The sequence below is a fragment of the Hippoglossus hippoglossus genome, chromosome 16 (assembly GCF_009819705.1).
Source record: "Hippoglossus hippoglossus isolate fHipHip1 chromosome 16, fHipHip1.pri, whole genome shotgun sequence".
Taxonomy (NCBI): domain Eukaryota; kingdom Metazoa; phylum Chordata; class Actinopteri; order Pleuronectiformes; family Pleuronectidae; genus Hippoglossus; species Hippoglossus hippoglossus.
Window position 1 is genome coordinate 19,007,584 of NC_047166.1, and position 25,962 is coordinate 19,033,545.

Below are 25,962 nucleotides of genomic sequence, written 5' to 3' on the forward strand. Positions count from 1 at the left end.
GCGGTGTACAGCCACTAGAATATAAGGGCACGCACTGCATATGCATCTTCCAAGTGGACAGCAAAGTAGTATCATAAGAGCAGCTGCAGGTTTTCCTGTGTGTGAAAGGGATTATAACAGGCTTTTAATTTTACCATTTTAATGTGTGGCTGTGTGCATCACATAAGTAGAGAAAGACAGAAAAGTAACATCTGTCTGAGTCAAACAAAGAACTAATCAATGAACAGAGATCGAGTTGATCAAAACACAAATATGCTTTTACAATAAAAACTTATAATTTGCAATCATTTAGCATCTAGTAATACACAATCCAGTAACTAACTTTGCCCAGATGTCAGCTTTATTTGGTGTTCACACTTGCAAAGAACAAAAAAACTCGACATCCGGGCTATTCAATTGGCGGCCCTCAAGCCGGGGCTGGCCTGTGATGGCACCTCGATTTATTTCCCATCTCATGCTGCCTCACCGTGTATTACAATCATCCCTGTTTGTTCTGAACCAGGCATGTGCTGCTCTTGCATCTCCACACACCCTACTCTGCATCTGTGGTCCTTTTTTTTCTAGCACATTAATCTGGTTAGTTACATTAAATGTCTTTCTACTAAAAAAAGCAATGTTACACTGAATGGACAGTGAAGTGTTTTAATATCTGTTTGTCCAAGGACTGTGTGTTTACTCTGCAATGCATATTGGTATGTAAGTAATATCAGTTGAGATCGCATTGTAAGATGACCCATTCTAATTTGGCCACCACTTTCCTGCTGGGCTCTTATGCTCATGCTTGAAGATTTTGAGACTAACCTCATGTTATGAGCATAGACCTCGCACCCTGTTTCAGGCTTGTACAGAGCAAGAGAGAGCTGCATCCTCATTCTTTAGAGTGGCAAGGGTAAAAGCTGTACACAGATGCAGAGACTGTCTAAGGAGTGAATGCTTGCACCAATCGAGGAGGTGGTTACAGATGAGAAAACCTGAGAAGAAACTTCCATTATCTGACACTTCCTTCAACCATAAGGAGAGAAGAGGCCTTTGCATCGGACGTATTTGAGACTCTTGAACAACTGAGGAAGGTGGATGTCTGTAGCTGTGCATGAATCAACTGAAAACAGTGATGTAGCACAGCTTTGCCTCTATGATAGATTCTTTGATAGCGAATGCTTTCAGGGAGGATCTACTTGGATTAATTGCGTTAGAGGGATACATGACCAGTGAGATAATGTTTGTCTCATTCTTTGAGGAGAGCAACTTGGATTTGAAACATATTATCATGCTGATAACGGATGGTGCGTGTCTGCTAGGTTGGTGGTTGTGGCTCCAAAGCAGAGATATCTACATTGCATTATTCACCAAAGCCTATTGTATGCCAAACTAAGTGGTGACTTAAAAAAGACAATGGTCATGGCAATTAAGTTTATTTGTTGTACCTCCAGCTTACAACAGCGATGTTCCCTCTAGTTGTTGTCAGACATGTCAGCTCAATATTTTGTGAATCCACAATGACATTAGATGGTTTAGCAAATCAAGCTCATTGAAACAATTTTGTGAAGTAAGGGAGAAAAAAAAGTTTTTCTGTCTCTAATTAAGAATGGTGACTTTTCCACTGCCATTTGTTTTTTGAGAAATGTTTTCCATCACTTGAACCAACTCAACATGAAGCTGCAGGGCAGATATTGAGTGGTCACACAACTTGTGGAGAGACTTCATGCATTTCAAAGAAAGCTCACCTTTGTTTCTGCTGATCTTTGTCCAGGCAAAAGGCTTCACCTCCCCACATTGCACATATGAGGCCTAAAAATCACAGAGGTGATGACAGGATTCAAGCATTGAAAACCAGCAGGTTTGAAAATTCAAGTATACCCACTTAAGTGTGGAGATTTGTGAAGGAACATTTTTGTGTGAATGCTGAAGTTTGCATTGAAAACACTGTATGCTTATTGCTGTGACAACGTACACACCTTACTTCAATGCTCTTGCACATTATGACAAATGTTGGCTATAGATTACAAATAGGAAAAATGTACCTACCTGATATGTTGTAAATCTGTTCAGTACCATACAACGCACTGTTTTGTTTTTTGGTACAGTTGTGTGCACTGAGGTGGATGATATCTGTTACTTAAATTAGGGAAAATCTATATGTCAGAAGAAGTTTTATATTTGCCATTTGAATGTATAAAGGTATCTTGATACAAAACAATGCACTGATGTTTAACAAAACACAATATATGCACTCTTATATTGTACATTTTAGCTGTTGATGTGATTAAAGCCATACTATAAGCCCATCCCAAACTAATTGAAATGCCCGCCCTTCATCAATTAATACATGGAATTGACATAGTTTTGTTTATAGTAACAAAAACATTACTTTTTCTGGATAGTCGAAACACATCTTTTGATGGAAAGGTCAACATTAATATTATGAGTTACTAACGTGCTACCTTGATAAGTTCATAGATCAAATATTTGACCAGCATGGTCATTCAATTAGATTTTTAAGATCTTCATCCCCAAGCAAAATTGTGCCCAGTTCGACAGGGCAGCAAAAGAGAATCTAAGCTCGGAGGTCCATTTATAAGACCCAGGTTCACATTGAATCGCTAAACCAGAGACCATCTTAGGACAGATACTGCAATTACCACCTTTTCCCATATACAACCAACTCTTATCATGTGACCAAATTCCACCAGCTAAATCTGTACATAGTCTTGATGACCACTCAAAGCGCTTTACAGTACAGTTTTGCCATTCACTCACATTCATACAGTACACCTACTGTATGTGTAGCACTTCATCCAACAAACATTACTCATACCCTGCCGGCAAAACAGTCAGGGACAATTTGGGGTTTGATATCTTGCCTAAAGTTGGGTTCCAAAATCCGGCGCCAATTAGCACTGGTTCTTACTCGGCGGGTAACTGCCGGACTGAATCACAACGCACATTCTGGCTCATTTCGGATCAAGCTATGAACTGATGTAGTTGCCCTTCTTACAGGCAATATAAACATGCAACGATAAAGTACAAGGACTCTGGGGAGTCAAGTCAGTAACATTTATTGATGAGACATTAATATGATGAAGAGGGAGAAGAGGAAAGAGAAGCTTCATGTCTCATATATCCACCGACAATCCAGGCCTATAGCAGCATAACTAAGAGCAGGTCCAAGGCAGACCTGAGCCAGCCTTAAACTTAATGAAGAACCTGGTGACGTATAGGATACATTTGAAATAGAGATCAGCTTTTGCCTTATTTGTCTGTCTGAACTTGCGCAAGCCTCAGAGAAAACTAACCGAGCCCGACCTGAACCTGATGGGCATTCTGTTTTTGTGTCGAAATGAATGTGAATGAATATTGAGGGATGTGGTTCAATGCAAGTATGCTTACAGATATGGTCTCCAAAGGTCAATATTATACTTCCTTGCTTAAAGAAGAACATTGTTGCTAACTTTGTGATTGTCTTTGTCTTGTTTGTTGACCATCTGCTTACTGACTTGATTTGAATTTTTCTTGAATTTATCAATAGGTCAAAAACTTACCATGTAATAACTTTTGTTTACATCTGCGCTACACAGTAGTAGGTGGGTATATTGTAATTGGTGGCTTCTGTCTGTCTGTCTTTCAGTCACACCAATAACTGTGGTAGGTAATCCAATTTGGATTAAACCTGGCTGATTGGTTGGGAGTGGGGATTTTTTCAAATCTATCAAGGGTCAAAGTCACAGCATGGGATCAAAGTTGTAGTCCAAAGTATAATTTTTTACCTCTAAACCTTATGATCAACATCTTACAAAATATGATGTGCATCTAGAGGCAGGTAACCAAAATTTGAAGTTCCACATGGATTGGTGCAAGTGGGTGTAGCCTTTTTACATATCCGCTAATAAATCAAAATGCCTTTGATCAACCCTGATTAATTTCACTGGCTTGTCACTGGCCTGTCTCATCCTTGAACATACACACATAGTTTCACATCTGATGAAGGGGAGAATTTAAGTAGCTAAAGTGACTTCAGTTTTCTTGAGCCTGAAACCTGCTCATTGCTTCTCAGATTAAATGTATGCCCATAGAGCTGCTTCCCTCTGTTGAGTGCAAAGGGTTAGAACCTGTGTATTGCTTCTTGTGGCTATAATTACACAGGTTCTTCTACACCGCAAATATGCCCACAAAATAAATTTATTATGCTCATCAGGTCTTAGAATGTCATTGTACAATGTCATTATTAATGTATTATTATTTTGCTGACCTGCTTCTCTATTGTAAAGTTATGATAATTTCAGCATTTTGTCAATAACATTCACCTGTGCTTAAAAGTTAAATCATCCAATACTTACATATTGACTATTTAAGACTGCATGCAGCGCCGGTCTCTCTGACTGCATTTGTAGTATGTTTGAGTAATGTCGCACTGCCATACCAGAAATATAATGTATGGATAATGGAATGTGTCCAGGGTAGATGTCGTTGTACCTATTATGTAATATGAAGGCCAAAGAGAATCTATGAAAAAACTCATATGAAGTATTGATTCATATTTGTTGGTGGACACCTACTAACAGTGTTGATGGTGTAATTGTCATGTATTTTGATAGTGTAATTGTTTTTACTGAAGTAGATTGAGCACTATAATTGTAAATTCTACATGTGCATGCTGTTGGTTATGTGCCATACAGTACCAACGCCTCATAATCCCCACATGTCTAAGTAACCATATAATATCAAGCGTTTTTTGTGAGGTCTTTTGTACAGTAAAATAACAGGACTTAGTTTTCAAAGGTTCAGTTTATAATGGGTCTGTTGTGTACTTGCCACTGATGTGATGTGATCTGTCTGTGGACTGCATATCTCGAGTTCATCTCATCGGCTTCACGCTTGGCATGCGTATTGTAAATGGCCCGTGGATGCGCGATGTCAAATTTGGTGGGATTTGGACATGTGATGTGTTATTTCAATTAAAAGTGAATAAACAGATAAACAGCGCTTGCAGTCCATGGGGGCAAGGCTGCATGCCTCACTCAGTTGTTTAAGCCAATCACACCTGTTGTTTTTATTATTCAATTTGTTTCACTTTCCTTTATCAGGGGGTATTTTTTTCACCTGCATTCAGGGTCTGAAATTAACACCCAGCAAGTACCAAATGTGGGTATATTTTTAGTTTGAGTTTTTACCCATCATTGGATACAATCCTTAAAATCTTAACAGCATTTTGATGTACGATCGCTCTGCTTTCCCAGTAGCAAAATAAAAACAATAGCCAATCAGAGGCAGAGTTTGGAGGGGGGGCTCAGTAGGCCAAGATCGCTTGCCATTTGTCTGCTGCTCAAGCACAACCAAAAAGGAGAAAGGCATAGTACCTACAAATGGAAATTCCAATGACAAATGGAGGTTTGGAGATGATGGGGTTGCATATAACTGGCTCAATATGATGCATGGAGTTGATTTGAACAGTATGTCACCAGGATGCAAAAGAAAAAACACTAAATAACTTGCTTGTCATTGGAAATAAAATGATGAAACTAAAAAATATCTGTGACTGTGAACGCAGCTACTGTCACATAGGTTGTATGTCTGTATCCCGGACTCAGTCGGAGCCTCCCCTGTCAGCAGATTCTGTGACAGCGCTAACGGCAATGTCTGAGCACACCAGCAAAGAGTGTGATTGCAGTTCATAGTAAGGAGCAAAGGAAGAGCTTTATGATTCAACATTCTACCTTATTAATATGATATGTGACACATATTATCACTTTGGCTGGAAACATTTTGCTTGGCCGCTAGAGTCTTTCGTCTACCAGGCATTTTGGCCAATGGGTCAAAAAGGTCATTTCAGAACCTGTCTGCATCTGTTTGTTGGTTTGTTTCGATGCTTGTCAGCAGGATTTGGCCAAAAGTAAAGAGATTATTTGTACCACACCTGTTGTAGGGATGCTGCATGGACCACAGAAGAATCCATTCAATTTGAGTGCAATCTGGTTAAAGCGGCAGATCAAGGACGTTTTTTAGGTGTATCCTGAACCTTGTGAGGTAATTTTTCAACATTTTCATCAGTTTCTCAGGAAATACTATTTAGATCTTGACATATTAAGGCTTATTTGACCTTAGTGTGTGTGTGTGTGTGTGTGTGTGTGTGTGTGTGTGTGTGTGTGTGTGTGTGTGTGTGTGTGTGTGTGTGTGTGTGTGTGTGTGTGTGTGTGTGTGTGTGTGTGTGTGTCAGACAGAGAGAAACTGTGTGTCTGATATTGAAGAGCACCCAAAGCTTATGAGCCATATTGCCTGTGCTTGTTAGAGCTGGGGACTCATCTATACGTAAATGTTATATTTTAAGGTTTCTTAAAATGTCACCAAAAAGTAGATCTCGACCGATATAGATGTTTCGGGGCTGATTCTGATATTAAGGAGTAAAGCATTTCCAACACTGATATTTTGGCCAATATACACGTGGCTCATGTTGTTCCTCCAGTCTTTGAAAATAAATGATAAAACGTAATTATGGCTTTAATTTACAAATAATTTACCAAAACCTGTATCATAAACAGCTATTAATCTAAATAAAACACAAATACAACCAAATATATAGAACATATATATATATATATATATATAGAGAGAGAGAGAGAGAAAATCACGTATTTTTTTACATAAAATGTAAACATAAATGCATATGTCTAGTTTGTTTATTCGGTCAAATAAAGTTTCCATATCAGTCGGTATTAAGACATGCCAATACCAATATGTCTGTGAAAGGCTCATATTGGCCAATAGATAAACCTGCCAGGCTCTAGTACAAAGCAGTGGTATTGTCAGTGTTCAAAACTGATCTGAGCAGCCATACTTGAAGATAGAGTGAAAAGCCAGTGGTAACAGAGAGAGGAGGTTGCAATGTTCAACTATGGGTAGAAAAGCTTACATTTTCATCCTGTCGCTAGTCCTGTTGCTAGTGTTGCTCACATGAAAAGTACAGAAGTAGAAGAAAGAGAACTTGTTAGCTCTGCTCAGCTCTTGCCTAATTTCTCAATAGCACACAATCGGACAGTCACTGAATGAACTGGGCTTCAAAGTCATATTTCTGGTTCTGGGGAATTTCTGAAAGACTAGATTCCGGCACCAGAAAGGCTGTTAAAGCACCCTGTTGAAGAGTAGTAGCAGCTTTAGGGTTTGGGTTGAAAAGGATATTATCCTTTGAAATGTAGATGTATAATGTTGCAAAATACTGAAACACCCCCCAAAAATACAAGTCCCATTAGATTTGAGCCACAGTATGTAATAGTTGAGTAAATGTTGGTAGTTGCATTCAACCACTGGGTTGAAACACATTTGAAAAAGTTGTTCATCATGAGTAAGGTTTGGTATGTACCAAGTCTGATGCTAATTGGTCAACGTTTTTCTGAATGGCCAGTTTCCGTGTGTCTCTATAAATACATACTGAAAACACACACTGAGGAATAGTGTTATACATGGAAGTCAAGACAATGCCAAAGTAGAGGGCGTGAGTAGTTGATGATGTAAATTGAATTTACTTAAAAGTTTAAAACAAACCACTCTTTAAAATATTATTCCCCAAAAATGTGTGACAGAAAATCAGTAAGGACGGTACTGTTACGGTTGGACTCTACAGTTCCTGACCTCTACAGTGTTTTTCATTTCTTTTCAGTTTGTCACTTGCATTCTCATTCAAATGTGATGGAGATGATGTTGGAGTTGCAGTTTCTTAACACTGAGGCAGGTGGGACCCCATGTGAGGTGACCTGATCTGCAGATATCAATGGCTTGGAATGAATTGGAGGATCCTGAAATGAGGTCATGGGAAGCTAAGGTTGAGAAAGTGCAACACGATATTGAATAGTTGTGAGTCATTTTCTTATCTAAACTATAATTACACACAGCCAGTTGATGAGCAAGGACTTCAAAATAAATAAATCAGCATGCCTATGGCTGCTACAGGGGTGCACTTCACTACTACATTTCCAAGTCAGTGGTGTTTATAATACTAGTTACCTTTTTGACTTATGTACATTTTTAAAAACATTTATTTCCACTTAAATTTTTGTCATTTTTTCCTTGTTTCTCTTCCTGCTGTTGAAGGTTGTGGAAGCAAATGGGGTTGGGTCGTTCTTTGTAATGTCTTGTACTTCTAATTCCCAATAAAAAAATATCAGGGGGAAAGAAAATAAATAAATCACTACAGCAAACAGTGTCACAAAGGAGGTTCATATGAGCATACATGGCACCAGTAACTGTATCATGGTGTCTGGCAGGCGGAGTGTGCAGCCTCTTGTACCGACTGATGCTGCTAACTTACTGTACGGGCAAAAGCAAAGATGGTGCATACGAGTGGAAGCTAGTCGAAGCACCTGCAACCTCTTTTCTGTGTATGTGTTTTGTTGTGGTTCTTTTAGCACGTTTTCTTTCACTGTTGTCTCTGTATTTTAATTTAATCTTTAAATTTTATTCTATTGACTTATTTTATACTCTTGTCTACCTCATTGTGACTTGTGTGCTGCTGTAACAAGTGAATTTCCCCATTGTGGGATCAATAAGGTTTTATCTTATCTTTTATCTTAATAAGTTACTACACAAATGACTATTTGTCCATTTGTGTTAATTTATTGAAACTGTAACAGTTCAATACTTTATTTATTAATAATTGTCAAGTGAATGTTTCAGTAAATTATATCAGTGTTCAAAAACTTTATTTATACATTTATTTATAATTGAAAGTGTTTAAGTAAATTATATCGTGTTATGTTTGAAGAAAGTGATGAGAAAAAGGAAGCACATGTGATTCTTACTGTAATACGTTACTTTAGACTATTTGTCCATTTGTGTTCATTTATTTAAACTATTTTGCCCACCCCATTGTTACTGTTGTGGTTTTGTATATAAGTTAGTAGGTTATGATTTAAACTGTGTTCATTAGATCGTAGCATAGGTCAAAACTGTATTTATTTGTTTATAATTGTCAAGTGAGTCTTCATTTATTGAAACTATTTTTGCCCACTCAATTTTTTGGACATTGTTTTGTTTAAACTGAGTTCACTAGGTCATGGCATAGTTGAAAACTTTATTAATCTATTTATTCGTAATTGACAGCGAGTCAAGTTATTTAAAGAAAAGGGAAGCACATGTGATTCTTACCATAATTCGTTACTTTAGACTGTTTGTCCCTTTGTTTTAATTTATTGAGACTATTTTTGCCCATCCTATTTTTTTTACATTGTTTTGTTTATACCGAGTTCACTAGGCCATGGCATAGTTCAAAACTATATTAATGAATTTATTTATAATTGAAAGCGTTTCAGTAAATCATATCCGTGTGTTTTATTTGAAGAAAGCAATGATTCTCATTTGACTCTGAAGCCAACTCTCCCCATCGGCTGGCTTTAATGTGCATTAATGGCATTTGTGCAGGCAGAGCATTGGCAGGCCTGATCCCAGAGGCTGTAACCCAGTCTCATATCCTCCTGTTTGCCTGTGTCACTCCGGTGTTCTCGTCTCTCTGGCACCGCCCAGTGCCGGCGAACAGAAGCTATCAGTGCTCCTCTCTCTGAAAGCTCCCTGCAGTAGCACCATGGTAATTCTGCTCCTCTATCTTCCCTCTGCATCATGTTTACCTAGCAACAAGCATCACCCGCGGCTGGCCATCCCATTGGTCATTTGAAAACGCACCGGGGACCAATGGCAGGGCTGTTGCCATGGTACAGTGTATAGTTGCCGGGTGGAATTTTGCTGCAAGGCACGTGAGTCTCGGAGTCTGCTTGCCTCCTCGCGCTGCCGCTGTAATCTGCGTTAGTTGCGCCGAACGTGACCGAGTGGAAACCAGTCACTTTGAAACACTGACGCTCGTCCACATGTTCGCTCCTTCAACCTGCGTTTCGCAGCAGAATCTGCCGCGGAGACGACGGGAAACTGCTGCATCTCATCCCACAGCTCGTTTCAGTCGCCGTTTGTGCCCATGCAACATGCTGCATCACTGACTAAACTGACGCACCATGTCCGCTTGTAGCGACGTTTAAAACCGCCTCAGTATTTTCAACCGCCTCAGTATTTTCAACCAGACAGTCGAAATATAAGAAATATAAATCTTTAAGTGATATTTATTATATGCATTTATTTACTTCTGCAAATTACAGCTGTTCTGGAATGTATTTGTTACATTAAATACGATGCATAATTCAATCCAAGTTCAAAATGTGTTATTAAAACATTGTCCTTTTTGAATATTAATTTCTGTGAATGATATAAAATAATTCATTTTCCTTTGTTGTGACCCTGGAAACGGTTTTGAATGAAATACGCTTTCTATGCAGGGTGTTAGGTCAACATGTAGGATATCTGATGGGTTAGAAATAATTAGTTCATGGAATTTTATTTTAGATATAGATGTATATTATTCCTTCCTTTTTTCAGTCCCACTTGTTATTCTCTTAAGACATATTTCTTTTTATCATCTGTGCACAAGGGCATACTGCATGGTGTGCAACAGTTCATCTATTCACTCTGTAATTAGCAGAGAAAATAAAGGAAACTTGTGTAGGTCACTCAATGTATGTGTTTGCACAAACACACTTTTTAACCTGTTGCTCCAACCTCTGTAATTGTGGAGCTGACATAACTGTAGGATTTGCATTGCATGAGGATGACAAAAAATGCGGCACACTCCATGTTTTCTCCTCAGTGCAAACAGACATATGCACACAGTAGGCTAGTAAAAAGCCCTCTGAGAGTAGAGTTAAGGTTTGTCTCCTTGCCTCCTTGTGTTTTTGCCCAGCTACCTTCTTGCTTCCTCTCGGTTGTGTTTCATGCCTGCCCATACAGAACTAGGCTTGACATGAAATCAAAATTATTGTGCATGCACAGGTGAAATAACCTGTTTCTGGCCCAGAACAATGTGGCTATTAATCTAAAGTCACTGTAAAGTCTGCACATACTAAGTTCTGTTTTATATGTTTTTTATTAGTGTGTCCTCTACATCGCATATTTTCTTTATTTCTCCTTCATTTACTTTGTATTTATTTAAGATTTAATTAAAAGCTCATAGTGGCAGAAATTTAGATTAAATTGTCCAACTTCTAGAAATGAAATCGACAGCTTTGGCTAAACTGAACTATAATGTGGACATGATTTATTAGACACTGCTGTGTGACCATTAAGTCAACTGTGTAAAAATACTTCTTGCAAGATGATTCCTGTTGTGTTGATGCTATATCATGTATCCTAAAGATGAAGCTGGCCTCTGTCTGGGGTGCTACAGTTTGCTACACATGCTTAACTTAATTTCAGTTCACCTCTCTTTCTGTCCTTATAACTCTGAAAAAAAAAATCTTATTACACTGGAAAATATATAAATCACTAAAACACTTTAACTGTTTATTGTGATGAGAGTGATGAATTTCTCTTTGATTTGATGATTTTTATTGAAGTTGTCACTTGTAGCAAGTGTTCATTAAACCTGACACACACTCATCTTCACATATATGCTTCTCATGTACTATTAGGAAAAATTCCACATCATCTCGTTGTTTGGTTCAGGTTGTTTTCTATATATTCTAATTAAAAAAGTAATAATCTTTTGTCTCCTACATTTGCATAGCGCATGTAGCGTTTGTTATGGATTCCGCTCGTACAATTTATTTCTGGTCTCATCATAGCTCACAAATTCCAACTTCTGGTGTGGACGGACAGACCTCCAGATCTGATGTCGGTTCTGGCATTTGCACCCAGCACTGTATTCAGAACTTTGAGCACAGGACAAGTTCAGTTTCTTTCTGATTATTGTGGAGCCCCTTTGAGTTGCAGTCTCACAGGAAGAGTCCCTAAAAATGTGATGCCTGACAAAGTGTTGCCTTCCTGTGGTACTGTGTGAGGCATGTACTTCTCCTCTGCGACACAAAGGCTTCACACTGTCCGGGCTGCCACTCCGACCCGACAGGCGCAGTCACCCTGAGCTGGGCATAAGGCATTTTTGAAGCAGACCACCTGTAGTGATGCATCTGGATGCGATTACCATGTTAGCGTACATTGCTGCTGGGCTGTATTGCTCTATGTTACTTCCTGCTTGTTTATGACTTATCTCTGAAACAGATCACTTCAATGCAAGCTGTATAATTATAGCATGTTTTTAGGCCATGCCATCCTATTTTAGCTGTGGCTGGTCAGCTGTTATGCAGAGTGTGGGAGTGCAGTGATTTGGACCATGGGTACTGGAGCCTGGAGCTTCAGTTGATTATCAAGGAAACCTGCAGAATCTGGAGTCAATGAGATTACTTCCAGAATGTAGTAATTACACTTGCTGATGTTTACCTTGAAATTTGGTCGGCCAGTTTTGACCAAATTGTTGTTACTGCAGCTTCATTATGCCGTTATTAGGTTTCATGTACAGTATCAGCAGATATTACTTAGTTCAAAACCATACAACAAAAAAGCTACCAAATTGATAAGTGCAGCACTTAACATTGGGTGAGCCTTTCATGTTTTAAGTTTATTTCTCTTATGTGCATTGCTATAGGATTATCACAGGAGCCCTTCACCTTTGTGTGGAAGGTAATTACAGTAAGCATTACTTTGGTATAACACATTACTGGGTGATCAATCCGCACAAGTTCTAGATTAGAATCCCAGAAAGAAAAGGAGAAAGAATGAAAGAAAGAAAGGAGGGTGAGCCCAAGTGACACACATTTGTCTGTGCAGTGCGAGCTGCGTTTGACGGTGAGTTTCCTTTAAGGGGGTGTCAGCTGGTGTGTGACAGTGTTTGTGTGCTGAGCTGTTCCCGGGCAGCATTGTGCCTGATTTAGCCGGAATGCTCGGATAGCAACAGTAACAACTTTTAGCTTTGGCTGCTTTGTGAGGAGAAGTCACCGCAGATCTCAGCTGTGGAGAGTCACTCAGTGACCGTGTGCTCATGGAGGCCTCCGGCCCTCCCCCTGCCCCCTCTCCCCGGCTGCAGCCCCCTCCCTCCATTTCTACCTGACATCTTCAAACTATTTCCGCGTCATTCCTGCCTCGCGCCGTTTGAAGAGACAGTGGGAAACTAAGCCGATCGCTCCTCCCACACACCCAGCCGCCAGCCAATGGCAGCCAGGGACGGGACCTGGAGGAGCCAATTGCCGCTCAGCTGCCATGGCGTCGGGTAGCAACAGAGGCTGAAGAGGGTGCGTGCGCCCGAGCACAGAGAAGTAGAAATATTTTCAAAGACTGGAGGAACAACATGAGCCAGTGAGAGCTGCATGGCAGCAGCAGGAAAACCCAGCTGTCTGCTCCTGTTAGTGTCTGTCACATAAACGGGTTTCATGTCTAAAGCGGCCATTACCTACGGCCCTGTGTGTTGTATTAAACTGTGTCCACCTCAAGGTAGTTCCTTTGAAATGACCTGTATGAGTGTGTACACGTGTTAATAGCGTTGATCAATGTAGGCCTCTGTCTCATGTACTTCTGGTCCGGGTCTCCATAGATATTACACAATGAGCTTCTTGTGAGCACAACATAATACAAATGCAATACAAACAGCACTCATTTCCTCTCGAGGTTTATATACATGTGTACAAACACATACACTGACTTTTGTTTTCTATAATTCTTTAGATTCAGCTGAGTCTCAGAGTAGCAAGTTTAGAAAAGTACTATTTACTCTTTATTACTCTACTTTATTAGTATGTGTCACACCATCTTCTCACAGAGTTTATCAATGAAACTGTAGAAAGAAGTTTCAGTAAATCAACTGAAGGTTGTCTATGTCTGCGTGTATATAAAGTCCCAGTATATATATCCCGCTGTTACTATAAATGGACAGGACAGGAGAGGTCTGCTTGGAGCAGACTACTGTGGTCAGGGGGAAGGTTACCGTCCCGCTAACTCACTCAGGTTGCTGATAATGCTTCTTAAAAGCACTCGGCCTTTGGGCACTGCTCGCTCTGAAAACACCCGTGAAATGTCGCAATCGTCATTTTAAGTCGTGTGCGCGGATCCGTCGTGCGTTTATCGGCACAACGCGAGGCTGCGTCAGACAGAGCGGCTCCGACCCCCGCCACGGGCACATGGTACAGTCCCTATCGCAGGGTGGGGGAGCCGTGTGGGAGAGCAGCACAGATTCCGTCTAACGGAGAAGCACGGAAAGAGAAAACGGGCGAGAAACATGAGTCGAAATCGCCCCTGTGAAGGTTTCCACCACGAAGGAAGAAAAAATCCCCCGTTCTACAACTGAAAAGCAGAAGAGGAGAGTAGGTGTGTGAGGACAGAAGAGCGGAAGCGGACGGAAGAAGAACGGGCGCGTCAAAGAAGCGAGCAGAGGCGTCTGACAGCAAAGCTCAGGAACTCCGCTGGATTTGGTTTCTGTTGTTCACTCCGAGACGAGTTTCAAGTTTTGCTTCGTCGCAGTTTGGACGTTGTTTGTGATTTTACTTTGGTGTGATCGCCTCGGAGTCTGACTCCCTCTCGGATCGAGCTGCTGTGGTAAACAGTGTCGGGAGTGTGGAAGTAGCTTGGAAGTGCAGGCCGTCAGCGGTTTGTCATGCCTGCCTCCAACACGCTGAAACGTTTGGCTTATGACCCTCGATCCTGGATCTAAACTTTCTCAGCCCGATTTCCCCCCCCTGTGGTACCCCCGAGGACAAGACGCGTGTAAGTGAGGTGAAGTGTTTGTAATGATTCGTCACAGTCCCGTCGGCCCATGAGTGTGGATATCCCCTCAGAGGAACTTTGTCTGGAACTACACGTCTTTGTGAAATCAACACGTTGAAGTGGACTATTTTGTTTACATGTGTTCGCAGAACTGCTTGTTGTCCCAGATACAAACTGTACCGTGTACGTGGATTACATTATTGTCTGGCTACTAAAGGGCCCCTCTTCACCCTGGTGTGGGCCGGCCACCTTTTGACCAGGTGGGCGGGTGAAGGGGAGCTGAGTGACCGCAGCACTCACAGGCCTTGTGGAGCTGTGGTCGCACAGGCTCTGTGACATTGCCAGTGCAGGGCCGTGTGTGTGTCACTGGATTAATCTGAGTGATAACATCACTCTACACTGCTCCACTCTGTCCAGTGACCAGTCCCCCCAGAAAGCGCCAGTAATTGGAGCTATTTTTAGTGTAAGGGATGGGGTAAAAGCAGGCAGCTGGAAACCCAACTCCCCTCCACCTCCTTCTCTTCCACCCCTTCTGTCACACTACCTCGCTCAGCCCACCTGGCAGTATGCTGGGCGAGCCTGGTTAGCACAGACTCAATTTACAGCTAGTGAATGATCTTCCAGACAAGTCGTCTGGAAGAATAACAAAGGTTGGATGAACTTCTTCTGCTGAATAATAAGAGATCTGTCAGGGCTTACTGACCATGGACTCTTGGTAGCGGGATTCTAGCTGTACTGTGTTCCACTGGTTAAGACTTCACTGGACACAAACTTTGTTCTGGAATACCACTTAGAAGATGTCTGAAGGACTATTAACTGTGAAGATTTGGTTGTACCTGCCCTGGACTAAGTGAACGTATCATAAGCAAAAAGAGTCTATGCCTTTACCCCTTGGACATTTAGCTCAAACTCATAAATAAGAGTATTCACTTGTTAACCAAGAAGAAAGGCCTACCTTTGACTACCTAAAGCATCGGTCACCAGCGACCTGGAGTGGCACAAACCTCCAGCACATAGAAAGAATGCATGAAACTGCCGAAACCAACATAACTAAAAGCTAACCTGACTAACCAAATATTATATTTCCCCCCACTCCCCATACCCACAGAGAAACAGAATATATATGTAGAATGAGAGATTATATCTTTAGTGTAACTCCACAGAAGACAGAGATTGCATCCTTTATATTTTTACTTCAGAGAGACAAGCTGCCTGTACACCAGTTGGTTGCCTTAGAAACCACAGTCACAAAAAATTTTACAAAAGAAATAAGCCAGAGAAGACGGTGCCTTTTGATTGGTTGGTCGGTTTCCCACCATTTCAAGATTCATTGATTTAGTTGGATGTAAACTGTTGAGGTGAACTCTGGGATTGAAAACACGCCTGATGACAGTTACCTGACCCTTTTCAAGTCCCACCCACACGTCAGAGTGTTTGATTGACAGTATTTCCTTGCTGGATTGAACAATTGCCAAGCCTTTCCATGGTGATCACATCATCATCCGTGGAGGACAAGACTGTGCCCCCTTGCAGGATGGTCCAGTCAGAACCCTGGATCGCCTCTGCCCTGCTTCGGAAGAACAAGAGTCAGTACACACACACAAACACACACTCACTGAAAAGAACAACTCTTTTCCTATTGTAGACACATTTTTGTGTAATTATATTGCGGTGAGTTGATCGTTGATCATGCGTATGATGATGTTTTTGCGCTTAACAGAGTTCGGACACGTTTTAGTTAACAAGACATAACATTGGTTTTATGTATGTCACTATGGTGTCATGCTGCTGTTTGTGACAGCATGTGTTGGCGTTGAATCGTGATTGCTCTGGGTCTGAATGGGGGGGGGCAGCAGGAAGCACCATCATTGTCAGTTGGGGAGACTGTGGATGCTGTCTGTCCATACTTATTGGATATTCTTTGGTTTAGCTACTCATACATTAATTCACAGAATAAAGTAATAAGGATAAACTTTTTCAAAAACGAAAAACTATACTTTGAACTGTAGTGAATTTCCGTGGCACTACAAAATGCAGCAAGTTGTCCTGACCTTGAAAAATACTTATTTATAATTATCATATAATCATCAGACCATTTACATGTTAGTATTAACAAGTGCTGTAGAGCCTGAATTAGTTGCAACTTCTGTTGCAAACCTGTTAATGTTGTTTTAAAGGTGTAATCGCGCTCTCTTGCAGAAGTGGTTTATCTTTTGCTGAGTTACAATACTCGGTAGCGCATGGCTGCAAATAATAAGGAATAGTTGAGTTTGCCTATTTATTGGTTGTGGCCTTATGTTGGTGGGGTCATGTTGCAATTGTCCAACTATTATAGATTTATTGGGGATTGAAATTATTGCATTTCTACAATGCTTTCCATGCACATTTTTTGTTATTTATTGACATGTACACTGAATCTGCACTTTAGGAACACCTACAGTAATCTGCTGCGGTCTAATCCAACTGTCAAGCAGTTAATTCCCTTTCCAAGAAGGTTGTATGTTCAGTATATAGTGGGTTGAATCAAATGTATGATCATAATGGAGGATGTGGTCTGTGGTTCTGTTCAGCTGTGTTCCTTTGTGTTGACAGCTGATCCTTTTATTTTGTCCACTACATTGAAATAAAGGAGGGTAGGCACATCTCACTGTTTAATGTTATACAACTCAACAGCAGTATAAACTTAATTCTCCAAAATGATAATCTATCTGAACCAACACCTCTGAAACAGTCCGAACACAATCTGAAGGAGGATTTACTGCAGAGCTGCTGGAGCAGACTGCATCAGTTTTAAGTAGGTGTTCATAATAAACTGAGAAGTGAATATATACAGTATACAATATACAGTAAGTGAAAGGAATCCTGATAGTGATACCAGGGTTTTTAGTGTCACATATATAGGCTTTTATCTCATCTGATAATGCTTTGATAGGCTTTGTCGATTATAATATAATATAATATAATAATGCTCATGTGACTTTTGGTTGCTGTGTCCCTGATTGTGTGTTTGTCCCCAAAAAATGGACATTAATTATTGACAGCAGTCTGAGCTGCTTGTCTGTGTATGAGCTTGGGTGCATTTAGAAATTGAGAGCACACATGACCTAAAAGCGAAGTTTGCGTGAGTTTGTTTGGTTGCTCTGGCACAGGTTGCGAGTTATTCATCAAATTAAGGCTGAAAAACGTAACTCAAACACGTGATTTGTGGACGTACTGGTTGGAATGCAAGGATATAGATTAACATGTCACACTTGAATCACTTCTGTTTTTTTCTGGGCTTTAAGATGACTTTTATTCTGGACTAACTGATTCTGTGGATTCCCCGCATAGTCCCAGAGTGGGATCCCTCACGTCCAGGCTCAGTTTTAACATCCAGCTGGGAATTAAATTTGAGCCCTGGCATTTTGCAGCTTGCTTGTTCAGCTTCCCCTACCTGCTCACAGTGGCTCACTCATTTCTTTCCCTTCCTTCTTGTTTATCAGTTTTATTCAGTTTTGTGTTATGTTGTTTGATTCAGCCTGTAACATTGTTACTCAGGTAAGACAATTGGTAAACTAAAGTTACATTTTACAATAGATTTACACATTTTTGTCAGTTTGAAACAGTGAACTAGTGTTACAAATTATCATCAGGATCTATGTAGTTCAACTGTTTGAATTTTAGGTTTTTCAGTTTTGGCAAAAGCACAGTGTAGATTGTGCATTATGACTCTATGTTACCTGTGGTGCTTAATGGTAAGACTCACTTAATTGTTTTATTATCTTATATCTGCCAATTGTGTCGTCTCACCTTCATCATGATGCACTCCTCCACCCTCAGTAATCAAACTGAAGCAACACAGAGGTTTGGTTGTTGGACTTGTTGCCTACAGGTTCAATGTCAGTCCTCGCCCCATACAGCTGCTATGTGTTCCATATCTTGTGTGTCAGGGAAGTGTCAGATGAAATGAAGGGGGATGAATGTCTTTTTTTATCTTTCTGTGCTGTTTTTGACCATTTGAAAGAATGTTTTTTTTTATGGACGCCCAGATTATTTGAGATACATGGGATATTTAATATCTTTGAAATCTGCTGGCATATGAACTGGTCTGCACTTTTTGCAATTTATATATTTAACATCCAGTTTTCACAGATTATGTTACAAATGCAGAGATATGTAGTTAGCTGTCTCTGGTCCTATAGTCTATGTGTTGCTGGATATTTGTTGTTGGGCTCCATCCTGATCAGCTTTTGTCTGCTGTGTTTCATTGTTGCTTCTTTAAGTGACCAGCAGCCTTTTTACTGACTGCTGATGCAAGCTCGACTTGACTTTGTGCAGTTGTTCACACACCCGATCACAGCATTGTTTTTGACACATTTAAGTGTTGGGTGGCCCTATCGACCACCACGTGGAATTAGTTCACTCATCTGTCTCTTAAAAGGTCCTTATGCACTGTTTACGACAGTATCTGCTGAGTTCTCTACATCATTGCTTTGAAAAACTGGATATCTTTACCCTAATACGGAGGTCCTGCCCTCTGGTCACCTATGGCAACATATCATGTTTGCTTGTTCAGTTTTAGTTTAGTAGTCTAGGTTTTGAGCGTAAAACCACAGCGATTGTTAATATTCTCATCAGGACTAAGACAATTCTGATACTCTTTTTGGATACTCTCTCACATGCCCATTTTTCTCAGTATACTGTGAATTACTTGTTAATGAAAAACAAAACTTAAGCCCCTGCTTATGTTAGAGGGCTGAGCTTCCAGGACTGTATCCAGAGCTAAGAGGTGTCACCACCTCACACTTTTAGGCAAGGCGTCATGGTCAGAGTCCTTGCTAAATTTCCGACGTTTAAACCCTGTACAAGCTCTGGAAGAGGTCTTCGTCTGGTTCAGAGTCAGGATCAAAACTGAGAAGCCCTAACTTTGTCTCCAGGGCCCAGAGGCTCAACCTAACCCTAGCTCAACTTGAAACAGTTCTTTGTAAATGAAGATATGACCACCTGATTTGTGTTATTATTGTCCCGTATTCACTCCAGGACAGTTTTACCCTGTGTTGAATGTTTGCTACTGTGATAGGGACTGGTTAATGCTGTCTGTCAGCGGCTGTACAGTGAGTGATTGTTCCTTTCTGCCATGCCCCCTGCCAGCACTGTAAGTTTGATCACTCGGTATGTTACTGTGTGTTACTCCACTGTTGTTAAGGTATTGTTTTGCTGGCCCGGGGAGAACATTACAGTATGTTATTGGAGAAAGGAAGGTGAGAATAGTTATTTCACAGTGGGATCTCTGTATGTTATCTCTCCAGCTGCCACCTAGTTTTAAAGAGGCACCTTACTGGTAAGTAGTTGCCTGGTCGTTGAAACTTTTTGTAATAATCTCCCGTAATGATACAGACAGGTTCATCTGTCTGTATCATTATCATTTGAGATTTGATTTGAACCCTAATCACCCATTTGCAGGCAGCAGGCTTAGCCTTACTTCATCCTGCCAGCTGTCCATTCCCCCCATTTATCCAACTGTGTATTCTACATCAGTCTGGTGATCTCTGTATATGTGCTTATCTGTATTAATGACTGCTTTTATTTTGGCCACTTGTATACACACGATTGTCTCAAGGCCCAACCCCAGCGTATTTGCTGTAGATCCACAGCAATAGGCTGTATTCAGTTTCAAATCCGATTCCCCACTCCGTATTGTAATTAACCTTCTCAAACCCTAGTTCACAGTGTCATATAATATATGAATATATGAATAATAAAATCAACATGGCTACACACACAGTCAACAGTTAACTGTATAATTTAATAGTACTTTTTCATAAAATTTCTTAAAACACAAATCAACATGTAGTTGATTTTTTAAAATGTTATTAAAAATGTACCACTAAAATGCATCACTGGAGCAGTGTCTCTGTTTCGTGATCAAGGACTGTAGTCAAGATGGTCACTAGCTAACCGTGGTCAGGCAGTTTGTGTAGAGCAGGGTCAGTCTGCTGAATAACCATTGGGACTTGGTGAAGGTTATGTCATTGAAATGAACTTGGTGTTGGTAATAATAGTGTTTCTAATATTTAACCCACCACATTTCTATCAATAAGGATAGACTTACTTTTAGAAACTTGCCCTTATCAGTCAATAGCAATGCAACTGACATCCTCCACATAGTCTGTGAAGTTGAATTCACAACCTCAAACTATTTTAAACAAAACATTAAATGAAGTTTTATTGTATGTTAAATATTATTTTATAAGGCAGCATTGTTCTTAGCTAGATGTGCCTAATAAACTGAATGTGTATCAAAGTCTGATGTTGTCCGCCAGTACCATACATATATTGGTATCAGCACATAGGTTAGTCAATAGGTAATTAATCGTATGTTTTCCTGATGTTGTCATTTTGTTGGACAAAGAAAAAGAAACATTTCAACATATTTTGTTGACATTGTCTGCTGTTTTTGGATAAGTTACATTTGAATAATTGTTTTGTGATCTAGCATATAGCACCATATTCTACGTTCTGAGCAATGAAGCTTTAATAAGTTCAGGTGCTGTCTACACATTTCAACCAGGTTTAAACACTCACCACATTATTGTGAAAGTGCCCTGCACTGCTGTAATGCCCCTCCCATGCCGACACACCTGGTTAGGGGGGTCTCTTTGAATAGGCCAGCATACATCAGCAAATCCTCCTCCTCCTCCACCTGGCTTGGATGCAGGTTGGCAATGGCCTGACTCAGGTGAACTGGCATTGCTACCAGGAAGCGAAATTACTTCAGGGGTATTGACATTTAAACATCATTAGAGCGACTCACCAGTTTCAGCAGTTTCAGCTGTGCAAAGGAGATGGTGTCATTTCTTCTGTTTGTTGGGACTTTAAAGTTATTTAAGAACACTGCCTGCTGGTAGGCTGAGAGTGGAACCCTTAACTTAACACATATCTAACAGTTTTTGGTATGGCATTGTATATGTACAGTATGTGTATATAAATATTAATGTTAGTACCAACAGAATGCTCCGGCTCCAATACACTGATACATGTACTTAAAGTAAACCTGTGGATTAGAAATCTTTCCTCACCACCACCACAATTTAATCTTGTTCCTGATGTTACCTGCATTGGATGTGTAACGCTGCGGATATAGACGAATATTGTGCAGTTCTTCAATTACTTGAGTGTGTACATCTATGTTTTTATGTATATTACCATGTTAAACACAAACTGCCAACTCTGCAGGTATTAGCTGTTACCTAATGGTGTTTGACTGCTCAGATACTGATTCAGTCAAACTTCTTCTTTAAAGAGGATGTTGCACATTCATGGGTAAATTTGAAATGTTTTCAACTCACACAGATGCATTGTGACCTCCGTTACATGCGCTTCATCAATCGTGTAGGTCTCAGCTCTCAATCATGACATTTCATCCGTTCCTAAAGCATCAAGTAAGTAATTAAAATTAAAGGTTTGGCCCGTGTCCTATCAACTAACATGGAGGGGGAGGGATTCATGACTTGACCTGCTCCCAGCCACCATTGGGTGATCGTGAAGTTTGGGCTTCACTTTTGGTGAGCTGTGATGTCTTACATCTTTTTATATAGTCTAAGGTCCAGAGTGGAAGTTGAGTTCATAGGGTTCAAACTGGGGATGAAGCAGTTCAGTCCAGTTTCCATCTGTCTTAGATGTATGTTGTTTTTGGGCTGGCAGTAACAGAGAGGCCAGCAACTGTCGGACAGACAGACAGACTGACTGAGTCATCAGGTTGCCCCATTAGACAGGTGGGCGAGTGTTTCCTCATTGGCTGTTTCTCATTCAAAATGAGCATTTGGGGGTTGTTTACAGTTAGTGTTTCCATCTAAGCACATTTGTCTCTAGATTTACTAACTTTTTAGACAACCTTTAAAGAACTTTAAAAAAGCACCCAAATCTCTGGCCTTTTTGTACAAACCTTAACTACTTTTTGTAGAAGACAGTCAGCAGTATTGTTGTGGGAGCGCGATGTCAGTCTTCACCTTCATGGGTATATCTCTCTCTTTGTCTCATTCAACTGACCACACAGCAGGTGACATGACGCTAAACAAGCTCATAACTTTCTCCCGGACTGATCAGAGTACATGTAAATACAGCTGAAATCACAGCACAGATGTTTCTTTAACTTATGTGTCTGGGGATTTCTGACAATGCTGCTGTTATAGATCAGGATTTTGGCAGAGCAGAGCAATGACTGCTGAGTAACATGTCGTCTTAATGGGCCATGTTTCAGTCACTGTTTTATACTGTTTCTGTTGTCAGACACAGAAAACAGTGTAAATGTTTCACAGTTTCATTGGGAATCTATGTGTATTGTACTGTATATGTGAGCACAGGAAGTTGAAAGTAGCTGAGACTTGGCAGGATGTAAATACAACACCATGACATCAGGAATATTTAAGAATATATTACATTTAGCTTGTTATAACTTAGTTTTCACTTTTATTCAAATGCTTGACTTCAGCATATACTGTATGCTATTATATTCTCAGTTAACAATGTTTGGTTCTGTTGACCTCCATCTCCAAAATTATTTGGACTCTTTGTCTCTGGTTCAATGTTAATGGTCTTGACTAGTTGTGGTTTAAACAGATTTGTGGGCACACGCTAGGGTAGGATATCGTTGAGAAACTGGTGCTAAATCGATACTTTTAAAACAGTTCCAGTGCCTAAATTTAGCCAGAACCTATACTTTTCTTATAAAAAAAAGCACAAAACGTATATAAGGTGTAGGAGCATTTTTATTGCTATGGCAAATTTTTAAGATGAAATTTAACATATTAACTGTAGTATAGTTATACTTAAGTTAAATATACTAATATAAATAAGTGCAAACTCTTAACAAATGCACATAACAAAATTATAGAATGAATACAACCTAACCCAACTACAATAATTGAACACTAAAAAGCAGTTGCAGTGCTTATTACAGATCCAAAATGATCATCAATTGTCTCCACATGGTCGGGCAAAGGACGCACACACATGTGTGTCCCTCAGCTTTAAAATGTATCCCGTGTGATGCAAAATGCGTCATTATGTTAGTTGTGTCCCTCCCTTCCTACTTCTCGGTTTACTGGCGGATTGCGAACAACAAGGTGCAAACCACCACCAGTTCTACAAACTCCCGGTACCGGACAGCAGCAGCAGCAGCAGCTACCAGTTTCCCGTTCTTGGGTATTGCTCAGATATTTGCTGCACATTCTGGATTTGGAATCGTTTTGCGTGAAATACGACCGTGTAACTTTTGGCAATTTGTTATCGGGTCGACTCGAGTTTGAGGTAGCTACTAGGCTATCGTTACATGGTGCCAGAGCTATGTAGAGAGTGTGTTGCCACCAGAGTTAAGTATAATGTTAACGAGACACATGCGGTGAAGTTTATGTTGCCTGTAAGCAGTGCGAATATTTCAGTACATAACCGAGGCAACGAAATGAGGTACCGAAATCTGCGTTGTGATTCAGTAAGGTAGGTATTGCCCGTGTAGAAACCGGTAAATGGTTGGTACCGGATTTATTTCCCCAACCCTAGAACACGCTGGTGGTGAAGAGACCATTCCTCAAGGCTGTGTTGCACAACTGTTGTTTCACAGATGTATTTCATTATCTAAGAACTTGTGAGCAGAAAGTGTTAGATTCTGATTGTATTGTGTGTGGATGTGCTGCCTGGAGTGACTCCTCACTATTGCCCTTAATATTGTTACATCATTGTGCATCAACACAACACTGATTACGAGATGAAACAGTCTGCAGGAAAAGAAAAGATGTCTCTTGTGGAGACCTATTGAGCAGTCATTGAAGGCAAGTCATGAAGGAGGGAAGATAGGAGTGAAGAATGGAGCAATGTATGAATGATAGATGGATAAAGAGGAGCAGAATCAGATGTAGAGAGGTTTTTCAGAAAGCAGGAAGGATGATGAAGGAAAGGGGGAGGAGAACACGGCTGGTAGGGTGGGTTGGGTTGCTAGGGGAGAGTATGTCAGACTGCTGCTGAGAGCCAGGCCTGCTATTGGAAGCTACTTGCTTAGCAGGAGAGAGGCGGAAGAGGAGAGAGAGAAGTAGCTAATGAGTATTGTAGGGTGGTTGCTGAGACAGCACTGGGTTTATTTATAGAGTGCTGGCCAGCCAGCCCTTAGATACCAACAGCGAATCAGCTGACAGAGAAAGAGGGGGCCCCAACCAATGGCAGCACAAGAAGGGGGATGCCAGATTGAGGAAGTGCTGTGAGTGCCTCTCGGTCTCTTAAAGAGACGGTGCAGATTTCTCAGTACTAGGCAGATATTCTCCCTCTCCAGCAGTGTCATGTCTGTAAGCAGGCCAGGACCCAGAGCACCACAACAGTCCTAGTGACTGTGATTGGATTACTTTCTCTACCTCATCACACAACAGAACAAAGTACAAACATGCAGTGGAACACAGAGGTTCAAAGCTGTTCTCAAACAGATCCTCATTTAGCCACAGAGCTCTATTTAGAATCTCAGGGAGCCATTTGGAAAAATATGTAAAGTGCTGAATAGAGCTGTCTACACCATGTATGGAAGATAATCGTGGTGAGGAACCTATAATTACAAAGGTTATTCTTACATCTTCACTGAGAGTGTCTGCCCTGAATTATGTTTTACTAGCATAAAAATAGACCTAATTTGGCCCCCCTGAAATCTCTCTTACTTTGACGAGTACAGAGAGCAGTGGCACCGCTCACAGAGGGCAGGAGCTCTGCATTACTAACTGGGTTTTGTTCATATAAACCTACATATGTAAATCTAAGGTTGTCCATCTAATAGCCTTTTCCCAAAGGCACTGTATAGCCTGCTTTAGCTGCTCCGACCTCAATATTGTCAACGTGCTTGGTATCAGGGCCAGTCCACACTGGATTCCTAAACCAAGCTGTTTCTTGCACTAAACTGACGGGCTCCTCATCTGTGGTTATGCAAGGGAATGGATAGAAAGCTGGCTGTTGGTCACATCTCAGTATCGCAGCTTGCACCTGAATCTCTGTGGTTTGGAGTCAAGTTTGTACTTTTTGTTCTTACTTTGAGAAAACTGCTTTACTGTTTTCTGATGTGTTCTTCTCTTGCTCTTTTTACTATTGCACTGCTATTTTTCCTGCTTTCCTACTTCACAATGAAAGCCATAGACATACATATATAGATTTAATACTGATATGACAACTCTACATCTATTTTACATAATTCTTCACAACATGGATGCTGATGTTGCATTTATACAAACCCAGTCATTTGTTTCTTACATGCAACAAAACAGTATTGTTCACATCTCTCCTTATGCTACAGCTTTCTTTCATTACTGTGCCTATCAAGCTGAGGAAAACCCATTGTTAACTAAA

The 25,962-nt window shown here is 40.5% G+C and overlaps 1 protein-coding gene and 1 long non-coding RNA gene across 3 annotated transcripts in view; one reads left to right on the top strand and one right to left on the bottom strand.

Annotated features, from left to right (window-relative positions):
• The window catches only part of dyrk1b (dual-specificity tyrosine-(Y)-phosphorylation regulated kinase 1B), a 54,252-nt gene that overhangs the window by 12,511 nt on the left and 15,779 nt on the right, over nucleotides 1-25,962 (top strand). The window contains exon 1 of one of the 2 annotated variants that reach the window (XM_034611333.1): nucleotides 14,015-16,196. The exons of the other annotated variant lie outside the window; for it this stretch is intronic. Within the exon in view, the coding sequence (XP_034467224.1) occupies nucleotides 16,094-16,196 (103 nt within the window). The 5' untranslated portion in view covers nucleotides 14,015-16,093. Of the gene's footprint in view, nucleotides 1-14,014; nucleotides 16,197-25,962 lie in introns of those variants that run through there. 2 annotated transcript variants of the gene reach the window in all.
• Nucleotides 17,194-18,616, bottom strand: LOC117776931. The gene is made up of 3 exons (XR_004616520.1): nucleotides 17,449-18,616; nucleotides 17,259-17,379; nucleotides 17,194-17,208 (listed from the first exon to the last, which is right to left on the bottom strand). It is a non-coding gene; the product is annotated as an uncharacterized LOC117776931 (long non-coding RNA).